The 13,751-nt window shown below is 37.1% G+C and overlaps 2 protein-coding genes across 5 annotated transcripts in view; one reads left to right on the forward strand and one right to left on the reverse strand.

Annotated features, from left to right (window-relative positions):
- UBA5 (ubiquitin like modifier activating enzyme 5) lies at positions 1 to 9,269 on the forward strand. 2 transcript variants are annotated; one of them, XM_009086179.4, is made up of 12 exons: positions 1 to 189; positions 1,182 to 1,227; positions 1,321 to 1,410; positions 2,118 to 2,227; positions 2,640 to 2,726; positions 3,291 to 3,375; positions 4,192 to 4,296; positions 4,475 to 4,602; positions 5,001 to 5,136; positions 5,599 to 5,674; positions 6,448 to 6,554; positions 7,132 to 9,269. In XM_009086179.4, the coding sequence occupies exons 1-12, from the start codon at positions 44 to 46 to the stop codon at positions 7,213 to 7,215; spliced, it is 1,200 nt and encodes a 399-aa protein (XP_009084427.2). In that variant the 5' UTR covers positions 1 to 43; the 3' UTR covers positions 7,216 to 9,269. The 2 variants fall into 2 exon arrangements, with proteins under 2 accessions (XP_009084427.2, XP_050827529.1); XM_050971572.1 differs by lacking the exon at positions 1 to 189 and having other exon boundaries at positions 1,185 to 1,227; positions 1,321 to 1,405.
- NPHP3 (nephrocystin 3) overlaps positions 7,281 to 13,751 on the reverse strand; it is a 27,834-nt gene continuing 21,363 nt past the window's right edge. For 2 of the 3 annotated variants that reach the window (XM_050971568.1, XM_030233543.2), the window contains exons 24-28: positions 13,443 to 13,683; positions 12,306 to 12,431; positions 11,890 to 12,005; positions 11,521 to 11,697; positions 7,281 to 8,454 (exon numbers count right to left, since the gene is read on the reverse strand). In XM_050971568.1, the coding sequence (XP_050827525.1) occupies positions 8,385 to 8,454; positions 11,521 to 11,697; positions 11,890 to 12,005; positions 12,306 to 12,431; positions 13,443 to 13,683 (730 nt within the window). In that variant the 3' untranslated portion in view covers positions 7,281 to 8,384. Of the gene's footprint in view, positions 8,455 to 10,734; positions 11,698 to 11,889; positions 12,006 to 12,305; positions 12,432 to 13,442; positions 13,684 to 13,751 lie in introns of those variants that run through there. The other variant, XM_009086180.4, reaches the window with a different exon arrangement.

The raw sequence follows: 13,751 nt of genomic DNA on the forward strand, positions 1-13,751 counted from the left end.
CTTCCCGGAAGCTCCCGGGGCCGGGCACAGACGTGTCGCTGCCATGGCGGATCCCGGGCGGCTGGAGCGGCTGGAGCAGCGTGTGCGGGAGCTGGAGGAGGAGCTGGCCCGGGAGAAGCGCGGGCGGGCGGCGGCGCGGGCCCGCATCGACACCATGAGCGCCGAGGTGACCGACTCCAACCCCTACAGGTGCCCTGGGGGGCTCTGAGGGCTGCGGGGGCTCTGCCGGGCCGCGGAGCATGGGCAAGGGGGAGGCCCTGGGCTGGAACGGGTGGAGCGGGAGAGGCTCGGACGGGTGGGAATCTCGGGGATGGGGCTGGGTGTGCTCGGAAGGGTGTCGGGCAGGTGCTCCGAGTGGGATGCTCTCGGGTTTCCCACCTGGCAGGGCTGGCAGGGCTGGATGTCAGGCTTGCTTTGTACTATCTTGCTTTACAATACAGGCGAGGAGGGAGAAAATTTGAAAACCTTGTGTTTTTCAGCTAGGTTGCTAGTAAATGAGACAGTTGTTGGTATTATATGAGGTCTTATTCTCGTTCCTCCAAATTGCCTATTTTAGAAGTTGGTTTATAGAATTCTTGAGCTTTAGAGACCCCTTTCCTTCTAGAAATCTGATGTTTTTTTGGTTTTTGTTTTGTTGGTTTGGGTTTGGTTTTATTATGCCTTCATACACATTGATACTCGTACTTTCATAAAAAAATGCCATAATGGGATAAAATGTTACTTTAAAATCCTTTCAGTTATCCTCAAAACCTGATAGTCTCTATTTATTTTTTAATGTTATGTTAATCTAATCCAATCGATTAGAAAACAGTGCAGGTCTTCACTAGTTTGCTGCCATATGGTTCATCACCAAAAAAAGTGTCACTTTTCATTCTGTAAATGAGGGATTCAGTTGAAAAAATATCTGTGTCCTCCTGATTTCATCAATATTACCAGAGGAATAGGTGCATGAGTTTCTGCAGGGTTAGGACTCTGGGGCAAATAGAAAAGCATCTACTCTGTCACTCAGACTGTACCCAGCTGGCAGCCACAACTGCAGTGGAAACAGCCAGCCTGCATTTATTGTTTGGTGAGGTTATTTCTATAGCAAAAGAGATTTTAAATAACTGAAAAACAAAATTGTTGTTAGGAACGTAAAGAACATTTTCTGTGTTAACATTGCGTTTCTTTTTTCTTTGTAGTCGCTTGATGGCATTAAAAAGAATGGGGATTGTCAAAGACTATGAGGTAGGATTCTGTCTGTAATGAAACACTGTTTGCATTTTTTCCCTGGGAGAACCACTTTTGAGATACTGATGTGTTCATTATTCCTTCCTACAGAAAATCCGTACCTTCACAGTTGCAGTAGTAGGTGTGGGGGGCGTTGGCAGTGTGACTGCTGAAATGCTGACAAGGTGTGGCATTGGTAAGGTAATGAGAGTTTTTTTATTCTTCTGTCTATTATCCTTACAGTAGATTGACCAGTCCTCTTCATAAAGAATTTGATTTGATTTTACCCAAATAAAAAAATGTGATGAAAACACTCAAGAGCAGCACTTGTGTAAACATTGCACATGATGAGTCTGTATTTTATTATGCTGGTAAAATTCATTTATTTAGGGCCTGATCATCATGTGAATGATTCTTGTTTGGATGTGTGTCATCTCCATATTCTTATATGAACCCATCTCTCTAATCCTCATGCTCCAAAAGGATTATTGCCAAAGGAAAACACAATAAAGAAAAGGAGGGGGTATTTCACATAAAGTCTTATAAGAACCAAGTTTATATTGTGCAACTGAAATGTAGTAGATGACAAACAGAAATCTTTGTCACAAACATTAGTTTGTCATGTGGCAGCAAGTAAGAAGGTGATAATAGATGTGATACTGTTCATATAGCTTAATCTATTGAATATTCTTAGTTTTAATGACTTAACAGATTGGTTCAGTTTTTCATGTCCTTATGATGTTTGTATCTCTTGTATGTGAACTAAATGGGCCTCTGAGGGAGGGAGTTTGGTTGGGGCAGTTTTCTATGGCTTTGGTTTTAGAATTAGTTCTGTTGTTCAAATTTGCCACAGTGCTGTTTGCAGAGTCTCTGGAGATTCACACGTGTTAAAACAATCTTTGTTGTAGCTACTTCTGTTTGATTATGACAAAGTGGAACTGGCAAACATGAACAGACTCTTCTTCCAACCTCATCAAGCTGGATTAAGTAAAGTGCAAGCAGCAGAACATACTTTGAGGTATAACTTGGAGGAGTGGGTATCAAAATGTATTTAGCCAGGATGCTGCTCCAGAAAACCAATGTTTCACTCTTAATTACTTGCAAAGGAGCATGATCTAATTTGGGGATTTGATCATAAAATATTTGTGGGGATGATTGATACTTCAAAGACATTTTTGTACTGGCCAAAACCTTAATGTGAGCCTACTTTTTAAGTATAGCCAGTTTTGCTCAGAAGTTTGCTATAAATGATGCCACTTCCATATGTTGTGGGTTTTTTTCTTATCTAATCTGAATCTTTGACAAATATGGGTGAATTCTAGAGTTCAGAGTGGAAACTTAAGACTGTAGCAACACTTGGGAAGTTAGGGAGAAGAATGCAAATTATCACTGTATTCTTTACTACTGACTCCTATTATTTCCTCCCTAAGGGATATTAATCCTGATGTTCAGTTTGAAGTACATAACTACAACATCACAACACTGGACAACTTTGAGCACTTCATGGATAGAATAAGGTAAAATCCCCCAATTTTAGCATATTGCTAACTTCTGCTGATGTGTGATTCTACACAGCTTCACGTTTTCCTTGTTGGGGCCCTTTTTCAATTTAATAACTTCCAATTTAAAACCTCTGGGAAATGTGTGTATATGAAGGCCTTCCTGCCTAGATGTGTTATGGAAAACAGATCAGATCATATCTTGAGTGTTCTGTAGTAATTTTCAGATATGAGTTATAAAATGAAGAAGAAAGTAGTTACTAGTGGATCTCATAGAGATCTGAAATAACTTAGACCATCTGCAGTTCTGTTGTATAAAAATGCAATTCTCCAATACTTCATACTGTGAGTGCATACTATATAAAAGAGTCTAAAATGCCCATATATTTAAATCCCAGCCTCAGCATGGTGTTATTTCTATTGCAGATCTAAGATGCTGGTTGTGTCTGGTACTGCATTTGCACAAGCTTTGTTAGAAATTCACTTTTCTTGGTCTTCTGTACTCTAAAGCAGCATGTTGGTTACCATGTTGGTGTTTTGTTCTGCTGGCAATTTCATGTAAATTTCTGATGCTCGTTCCAGTAACGGTGCACTGGAGGAAGGGAAGCCTGTGGATCTGGTTCTAAGCTGCGTGGACAACTTTGAAGCTCGCATGGCAATTAACACGGTAAGGCCACCAAAGGCTCCAGCTTGTGGGAGGCTGTTGTCTCCTACAAATATGTTAGGAGCTGTGGAACTATAGAAAAAACATGAACTTAAAAACAATCTCCTAGGAAATGTCCCCCTTGGCTCGAGGAATCTGAGCTTTTACCCAGTTCTTATAAACCCATTTTATGTGTATAAATATCACTAAAGACTTTGAAGTTACTATCAGCTAATGGTTAGTAAAAGATCGAAGTATCATAAACTCTGTCTTTTCTAATTACTCTGTTTATATAACAGTATTTTCAAAGGCTGGTATGTTGAATCTTACAAAGAGTTTCTATAACTAATTGTATACCTCACATGAGTTTTTGTATACTAAAAATGGTGTTTATTTAATCAAACTCTTTTTCTTTATAGTAGCAGCCAATGTAGGGTTTTTGCCAAATGTACGTTTTCTGTTACCCTTCAGCTGACTTGATCCATAAATTGCAGGCAGGGAAGGCACACAGATACACTCTACCCAAGCCTCTAAAAATAATTTGTGGAACTATATTCTGTAGTGTGCTGTGACTGGGTCACTAATGTCTGTATTGTTAGAACATCTCAGGTCCTCAGGAAAGCAGAAAGGGCTGGTTTCATGAGGGCAACTTTATTTGCTGTGTGATTTGTCCTTTGATAAATAATTTCTCTTCTGTTTCTTCATGTACCTTTTTCTGACCATAGCCTTTTTGCCTGAAAGCAGGGAGATGAATCTGTTTCATCACTCACAGTTGTTTGGGTTCTTATTCTTTTCATTAAACTTCTGCAGTGCTGACAAGTGTATTCCTGTGTTTATAAGGCCTGCAATGAACTTGGACAAATCTGGATGGAGTCTGGAGTGAGTGAAAATGCAGTGTCAGGACACATCCAGCTGATCATCCCTGGTGAATCTGCTTGTTTTGCGGTATGTGGTGCTCTGCTGGATTGCTCACTTGCCCTTTGGATTGGGACTGGGAATGTGAAGATTAGCTGGCCTTCTGAATTTGATAGTGGCACAGCTGATGCAGTACCTTAAAATTCTGTGTGATCTGTGGGATTTCTTGAATGCTTTTTTACAGCTTATTTTCTCTATTGCCCCTTAGTGTGCTCCTCCACTGGTGGTAGCTGCAAATATTGATGAGAAGACATTGAAACGAGAAGGAGTTTGTGCAGCCAGTCTTCCTACAACCATGGGTGTTGTGGCAGGAATGCTTGTGCAAAATGTTCTTAAGTAAGTGACTGAGTTGTTGCTATTTGATGTGTACAGCGAATTATTTAAATATTTAAACATGCTCTGATTTGGCATCATTAAGTTATACATAAAAAATGCTACAGTGCTGACTTGTCTTTGGAATTTTGTACATGGACAAAGAATAAATTACTTATCTTGCCTGTAGCTGAGTTATTCTCACACACCATGAGAAGATGGGATTCTGTATTGATCCAGTTATTCTCTTGCCAGCTGACTACAGCATAACTGGATTTAAGGCAATTACAGTAACTCACATTACAACTCCATGAGTCTGAAAGTGTATTCTAAAAGTTCTTTGAGGAAAAATTATTCCCTAATCGGCTGAAGTTTTAGGTTTGCACCTGTCTAACAAGCTCCTTCTTTCTCTGTGTTTCTAGATACCTGTTAAATTTTGGTACTGTGAGTTATTATCTTGGTTACAATGCAATGCAGGATTTCTTCCCAACTATGTCCATGAAGCCAAACCCCCAATGTAGTGACCACAATTGCAGAAAACAGCAAGAAAATTATAAGGTAAAAACGATTTGGGTTTGTGGGTCAATTATTTTCTCTTCCTTTTCTTAGAGAACAAAACAAGTTGCAAATCTGTAGTAAAAGAAAATGTTCGTTGCGACTCTAGTTTGCAGCACTCATGTTCAGATGGTTGCGCGTGTTTCTAAATATACAGTACTTACAGTTATCTTAAAATAAAGGGTGGGAAGAAAGGTTGAACAATTATGTAGAAGAAAATACTACTTAACTGAATGCAAACTTTTCTAGCAGTCATATGTTTCTGAGTCTTAATGGGTTTGGTAGTTTTTTTGAACTTGCAGGTATTCTGCCTTTTTGCTCCTAAACAGTCACCATTTAGAACCTTTTTATCTTGCATATTGGAAGAAATGTGACTATTAGGCTTGAACTTCTTTGCTGTTTTTGGAAATTGGACTGTTAAATTTTGGTTATTGAGGGGATTGGTTTTCTGTGTTTTCCCTCCAGAAAAAAGAAGCTGCAAGACCAAAAGAAGAAGTAATTGAAAAGGAAGAAGAAATAGTACACGAAGACAATGACTGGGGTAAGTCATCACCTGGGGACTAAATGATTTTCCCAATACTGAGATTCATTTTGGGTGAACTCAGTTTTGGGTACATAGAATTTTTTTAGTTCCTATATTTTATAACTTACACTGTGTAATTTCTTTTGGCTTTTCCCAGGTTTTGAAAGTAATTTTACCACAACTTGATGATATGTTTTTAGTGCAATGTACAGGTTTTAGGCTCAAAATGTAGCTGCTGCTTGAATAAAAAACTTTCTCAGAAGGTGGTTTGAAGATGAGAGAGATGTAAGAAGATGTGTTAACTGCATATTCCTTTTAAATATACTAAAGAGCAGTTGTCATTTCCATAACCACTGTGCTGAGGCATCCCATGGATTTTTACATTCCTCTGAGGGTTTTAAATTAGAAGGAATTATCTTAAGGACTGGTAAATGTGTTTTATATAACCATATTAAGACTGGAGATATATGTTCTGTTTATTATATGCTATAGAAAATAATCTTATCTTACAACTGGGAGAAGTGTCCTTATGGTGAAGTTTAAATGGTAAGGACAAGGAAGAGATGGCATTCTGGTTCATGAGTTGCCTATATAGAATTATTTCATATATTGTAATGGGAAAATATTTTCTATTGGTAATGGAATGAAGTTGAAATCAAAGGTGTTTCTAGTTTAATTTAATTCTGTGTTTAGAAAGTAGCTGCATCTTTCCCCTTACTGTGACAATTTGGTGTTTAAAGAACTTTTTCTTCTAACTTCTAATGGAGTTTTTGTTTCCTTTTAATGCAAAGGCATTGAATTAGTATCAGAAATTTCAGAAGCTGAGCTGAAGGCTGCATCTGGCCCAGTACCTGAGCTTCCTGAGGGAATTAGTGTAGCATATACTATCCCAGACAAGGTAATGAACTTATTCTTTATGAATTTTTGAAATATACATTGTAGATTAAATTTATAATACCAGCCAGTTTGGTTACCCTTTAAACCTAAAACAGAATTCCATCTTGAACAATTCCAGTGAAATGTGACCTCAGTTCATTTGGTTATTCCTTTTTATGGTCCAGTTTTGTGTTTCTGGGACAGATACTTCTTTAAGTGTGGGTGCTATTGTGAATGTACTGCTGAAGTTATAGGAATTAATGCGTTTGGGGGCTGGGGGAAGGACAGCAAATGTCAATTTCTCAGTCGATATTTTGGTGACTAATTTATTTTTCCCATACATATCTTGTGAAAGCTGTATGCAGTCAAAGAGCAGTGAGTATACCTGGGGAACAAGAATCTGAATGTACTGCAGTAAGAACATCCTTACTCCTATTCAAAATATTTTACAATTGAAGCTTATAATCACTTAGGCCTAATCTCACAACTGAGTGCCTGGTTCTAGGAATATGGTATGGTGGAACAGCAATAAACCTGATCTGTGGGGGCTTTTTTGTTGACTTTTATTGTTAACAACTTTTTCTTCCTGTTCCTAACAGGAAGAGAATTCATTAACTGGGGAGACAGTAGCAGAGTCTGAAGAAAGCCTAGAAGAACTCATGGCCAAAATGAGAAACATGTAGAAAAACAAATATTAAGAACAACTTTCATGAGTTTGGATGGACATTGGGTTTTGAGAAGACCAGACTTACTTTTTTTCCTTTTTTTCACTTCCATTGAAGCTTACCTTTACTTTTCTGATGAAACAGAATTGTTACAGGGGCAGGAAGGACACAGACTTACATTGTTTATATTCTGTTTTCTCATCATGTCTTTATTAACAGATAGAGCTGTGCTACTGTTAAATTTTAGTTTCTCAGCATTGCTAATGTCCAGATATTCAGTGGCAAATAAAAGGACCTGGATAAACTAAAAAAGCAGGCACGGCACATTATATGCCCTATCATGTGATGAGAATAGCACATAGAACAGGGCCAAGGGAAGGATGAAATCTGCTGGAGTGGACTGAGTGGGTGGAAGGCAGATGATAATGCCTCTTTCATGGTGCTGCTCCTGAGTTTCCAAGCACTTTTACTTGGTTGTCATTCACTGGTCTAAAGTCTTGGCATTGATCATGCTGTGGGTACTTTTTCTGAGTAATGGGAACATATAAGCCTTTTCATCTGCCTTAAATATCCCTGGGATGGAATTTTCTATATCAGTGTTTTACTGCTGCTTGTCCTTAAGCAGCTGCCTATGTTTTGTATGTGATGTTTTGAGTATACTGTAAGAAGGTGAAGTCTTCTGGTATTATTACATTAGCAGCATGCCACTATTTTGTCTGACAGATGCTTTTCATGACAAAATGATGAGCAACATTGGAAAGAACTGGAGATTTTGTCTACCTTTTCAGAAGTCTAAATAATATATTTTTGTTGGTTACTGAAAGTTTAGCTATAATTCTGATTACTCCCCATCACTTGGGCTATATTAAGGAATATAAGTCTGAATTTGCATAGAAAGTCTTCTAAAATTAGATGCTATAAATTTTTAGTTTTGCAAATATCTCCACTGGAGTAGCTCACCTGTTGTATTTGTCTTGTAAATTACATAAGTACAAGTACAGTCATATAACCTTTTAAATGGCCACGTGTTAAACTGACCTGTAAATATTTGCATCCTGGAGCACCAGTACCCTGTAGAACTGGAAGGATCAGTTTCAAATATTTTAACTACCGTGGCCATCTGATCCAGAACTTGGTCATTCTTTCAGCCTTGGCAGTATAATACAAATATTTCCAAATTGGGCTCTTCAAAAATCTTTTCCACGATGTGATGCAGCCAACACACAGCCAGCTAGTAATGGTAGTAGTAGTATCCCACTAAAATGAAAAGAGCAATACCATGGTAGTGCTTCTGTTTCTTAGGACAGCTGAATGAATACCTGTTAGTTATACTTAAAATTTTATACTGAAAATTAGTTAAAAAAAAAAATTCATTTCTAAGTAATGGTTACAAAATTCAAAATCAGTTTCCTCCACAGCTGACATAAAATTATATTATACACAGAAAAATCACTTCTAAAACCAGTGAGGGAGATTTTGGGTGGGTTTTGAGTGTGGGGCATTATACTGTAAAATTGAAGTGGATTTTTTGGATTGAGTTCTGTTTTGGAGAAACCAGGTTTTAGAAATGAACTGCAAAGAAAGATAGGAAATAGAATAATGAGACCATAAAAAGGTAGATACTTGAGTCTGTGTCATTAAGTTATGTTAGCTTGACCCAGTGTCACATGTTATTTACATTTCTATGTGACTTTGACCTTTCTGTTGGGAACAGTAGAAATCAGGCACACAGCTGTGTGGATCTGGAGATCCTGAGGCAAATGGCTGACTCATTTCTACAACAGCTCAGTTCATCCTGACTCTTAATTATTTGGCTGACATGGCTGCTATTACAGGATTGACAGCTTTATGAGAGGCAGCTTCAAGTAAACTTTTATGAGGGAATTAATACAATTTCGTATGCCCTGTTAGAGGGCATACAAACAAAATGGTTCCTGTGTTACTTTTAGACTTTCAGCTTGTATATACAAGAAAAATTTGATATAATCAGAAAATGAATAATTGTATGAAGATAATTGTATGTATCAATGGTTAAAATTATTTAAAAATAAACAACATCCAAAAAAGCAGCACTAAGAATTTTTTTTAATTAATAAGATATTTACGAGTATAATGTACTCTAACTGTAAAACACAAGAGAATATTTATTGCTTCCTTGGTTATGAACTTACAAATCAAAGTACATTGCCATGATTAAGTCCAGATTTGTTTATTTGGCAATCTTCTAAAAGTGTTCAGTTTTTATAGTGTCTCACGAACATTATTAAGATGTTGATATTCTGACAGTGAAATTAAATCTCCATTGAAACTGGTGACCTTCTGCTTTGAGGTGGAGTTCTGCAAAGAAGTATTATCTGGCATATCCCATGTATAGAAATGACTTTTCCTTGCTGTCCATGAGGTACAGCTCCATGGAAGCTGTCTCATAAGCTTTCTTTGGGTTCACAGGGTAGGCACATGGATTCCTCACCCTCTTTGCTAAAGGACAATGGATGGTTGGGATCTGCTGCTTTTGAGAGACTCATTTTTTATTTTAATTCTTTTTCTTATTCCAAAACCAACCCTATAAGCAACGAGGAAGTTGGAGAGAAGTTCCTCAATGGAAGAAGAGTAACAGGTCAGCAACAATAACACTGAGGCTCTAGAAAGTAACTTCTTATTTAAACTAGCTACAATAAGGGAAACTTTTTAGGAGAGGAAGATGTACCACTGTACATGTTAAAATCACAATAGATGTGACAAACTAGACCAGACATCTGATAATTCTCTAGAGGAGAGAATTACTGGGTCTAAGAACATCAGGCAACATAAACACACACAAGCTGAGTAGGTTGAGGTTTTGGAGGGGAGGGGGATTGAATATTTTTGTTTGGGATTTTTTGCATGTGCATTTGTCTGTCTTTCCTTTTGCTCCTCTTCTTAGTTGGTGACAATCCTGCAAAGAAACTTCCAATGTTCAAAACTTTTCAAGGTGGCTGAAAAAGAGTGGTTAACCGTTGCTTTGCTTACAAACCCATTTGCTGAATGAGAGGAAAATATCCAGAGAGCTATTCCGAAATGTCAACTATCAGTGCTCTATCATAACACCTTCAATAACTATTTTTGATTTTTGTTTTCAACTAAACTTTAATCTTAAAAATCAAATTTGGGTTTTAAATTTGTGCTGTCAGTTTTATATACCTTTTCTTTTGCCAAGTTACTGCATTACCAAAATACTAAATTCCTCCTAATCAGAAAAAGGGCTGAAATGAGTAATATTTAATTGTGCTATAAAAGAGAAAAAACACTTGGAAGGCAAGTACTCCTTTGAAGTGAAGGCCATTTGCATTTTTGAAACTGGATCAAATTAACATTAGTTGCCTCTGAAATATTACAGTAGGGTTTCAAATAATTTTGCACTTACATTTCTTATTTTATAAAAATGTCTTTTTTAGTATGTATTTAAACTTATGCATACATTTATGGACTGAATGAGAATAGAACTCAGACTGATTCTTCCAATGACTCAGGTATTAAGAAATACAACAGGCAGGTAGATTTGATTAACATTTCTTTATCTGATGGCAATTGACTTTGCATGACTAGTTTTTCCCAGCTAATACAAACATTCTTGTATTTTAAGGGATTCAGTAAGACTAAACAGTAGGTGTATTGCTAAAGGTTTAAGAACAGGAAATCTGGCCATAATCATCTTCATTTTGATTCCTCATTGGAAGTATTTGTATTGAACAGAGTGGAATCCTTCAACAGCTTTAACTGTAGATGATGATGATATATTAAGATACCCTAGTTTCCCACAGAAACCACTTAATTTTGCACAACTCCCTTGAATGGAAGTTTGCTTAAGCTGAAATAACCCTGTAAGTAAAACTTGAGGTTAAACAGTATTTTCAAAGTTTGTTCAAAATTACTATCAGAAAGAACTTTAAAGGCTTGTAAAAAGGCAGGAAGGATTGATGATACAAAAATACACAAATTCTCTAAGCCATGCTGTTACAACACAGAAGTAAGAAATGCCTCAGAGTTTATACAAGTGGTTCAGCTTAATTTGCTATAGTTCTTGCATTTAGGCTAGGAGGCATCAAGTCCATGTTTTTGGTATTAGCTACAAATTGAGCTAGTAACTAATGTGTGTACCTATGAACAATGAAAGAAGCTCACTTTGCACCATACAATCTGCAAAGTTAAGGCAGAGTTCATGAAGACAGGTGTCAGTCCCAAAACAGTACATAATCCTCAGAAAAATGGATTTATCTCAGTAATTTTTTGTCTACTTGAAAATATTAATAGAGACTGCCTCTTCTTGGAGCAGGTTTGTATCACCTTTGTCCATGTTCCAGCACAGCGTTTGGTGATAATGCACTTTTTAAGCTGAATGTGTCTCCACTTGATGAGTGTCGAGAAGTTGCTTTTCCACCTATTAACAAAGTCTCTGCTTCTTTTATTTCCATAGCTCTCTTGTAAAGTTCAGCTGCCTTCTCAAAGTCTCCCCTTTCATAGCTTTGGAAAAGAGCAAAACAAACTTGAAACAAGCAAATAAAACAAGTGTCTCAATTCATTTAAATTGAAATATACACCATACTATCAACGTTGTGTACTTAAAATTCTCTACTTTCCTAGAAAGTACACAAGCCCAGATGTTTTGTTTCATGCAGTAATTTGTATTTAGAGGGTTGAAGTATATTATCTTACCTCAGCACAGCCAAGTTTTTCAGTGTTTCCCCCACACGAGGATGCATTTGGCCAAAGCTGTCTTCATAAATCTTTAGTGCACATTCATAGAGAGGCAAAGCTTCAATCTGTTTTTTCTTTGGGTAGCAGAAAGTTTCTTTGTTACAGATGTGTAATACATAGGCTTTTTTTTGCCACACAAAATGAATGCATCCTATATGCACTATCATGCCTACCATTCACAGGGATTATCTTTTCCCTGCATGCATTTTTCTTGCCAAATATGCTTTCAACATTTAAAATGGAACCCAAGAATTTGCAAATACTGTAAGAAATTTCCCTTTTCAATACCATCAAGTTTCTTTAGTTTCATTTAGGTACAAGTCATAAAAAAAGCCTAAGACAGGAAAAATAAATGTTAGGCATGAAAAACTTACCATCTGACAGTAAAGGACAGCCAGGTTTACCAGAGCAGTTGCCACACTCGGGTGTTTTGGGCCAAATGACTTCTGTCGAATTTCTACTGCTAGCTCATACAGAGGAACAGCTTTGTCAAGCTTTCCCTAGAAATAACATGGGAAAAAATTACTAATTTTTCTGGTATCAAGATGGTAACAGCAAAACCTATTTTAAACAAAATCCTTGGAGAAGATCTAATTGGTTCTAGAATAAGGGGATAACTTTGCTAAATAATATGTATATTCTGCATAGATTATCTACCATGACTATTTATTAGAACCTAATTTTCCAAAATACTGGGAATATTGAACTCCCAGTTAATGTGTTTCTCAGCTAGGTCTATTTCTTCCTTTCTTAATTTATTTTTTGCCCACAAGTGTCCCATTGAGAAGGCTGTAAAAAGAATTTTCATTTGTACTTTGATCAAAATAATTGTTTCCACTGACTTTTAATTTGTGCTCCTTCAAACTAGCAAAGAGGTTTTTGATGCAAATATTGAGTGATTTTGCAGCTTCCAGCAGCAGGAAAATTAGAAGCTGAAGTGAGCAGAAAATAACGTGACCCAAAACCATTTAATGCAGACAATAGCAGGTAAGAATTATTTAGCAAAAACATGAGCAAATTTGATCTAAGATATTACCAAGGTCTTTTTTCTCTTTGAAGAACAGTAAAATGTGAAAATATAAAATAAGTAAAATTCTTATAACCTACAGAACTTGATCTTGATTCAACTGTTGGAAACAATATATCACTATTAAACTAATAATACCTAATGGTTACAGCAACCATATACAAATATTCATAACACATTCTGAAATTAGGAAATGCAGAAGTTTATACTCCTGTTAATTTTACTCCACAGAGTGCTTTTTTCACAGGAGTAATGTTCATCTTTCACTGAGTCAACAGAAGTTGAAGGTGGCTCAGCCAGACAGTTTATTTGTGAACTGCTATCTCCTTCATAATTCTAAAAGTTGCCCTTAAACTGACTATGAAGTTCAAGGTCATTGTGTAAAAAGAACTATTCCTACTCCCTAAAACATGATTTTTTCCATTAAGACAAAGACATTACAGTTAATTTAAGTGATCAGAAGAGATAACAGGTGTTTGCTCACCATCTTTTTGTACAGCACTGCCAGGTGTTTCACAGTGTAAGCCAAGGAGGGATGGTCTGGAGCTAAGGCTCTCCTCCTGATGTCCAAAGCTTTTTCATAGAGCTCCTCAGCCTTGTCATAGTGCTTCTTCTCATTGTACAGGGCTGCCAGGTTGTTCAGAGACTGTGCACAGTCTGGGTGGTCGGATCCCAGCACTCGCTCCCGCATTTCCAAGGAGCGCTTCAGGAAAAGCTCTGCTGTCCTACACAACATATTTGCTCATCAATATTTTAAAGCTGGTAACATCTGTACAGGCTGAAGTGCCTGTTT

Source organism: Serinus canaria, chromosome 2 (genome assembly GCF_022539315.1).
Source record: "Serinus canaria isolate serCan28SL12 chromosome 2, serCan2020, whole genome shotgun sequence".
In the NCBI taxonomy this organism is placed as follows: domain Eukaryota; kingdom Metazoa; phylum Chordata; class Aves; order Passeriformes; family Fringillidae; genus Serinus; species Serinus canaria.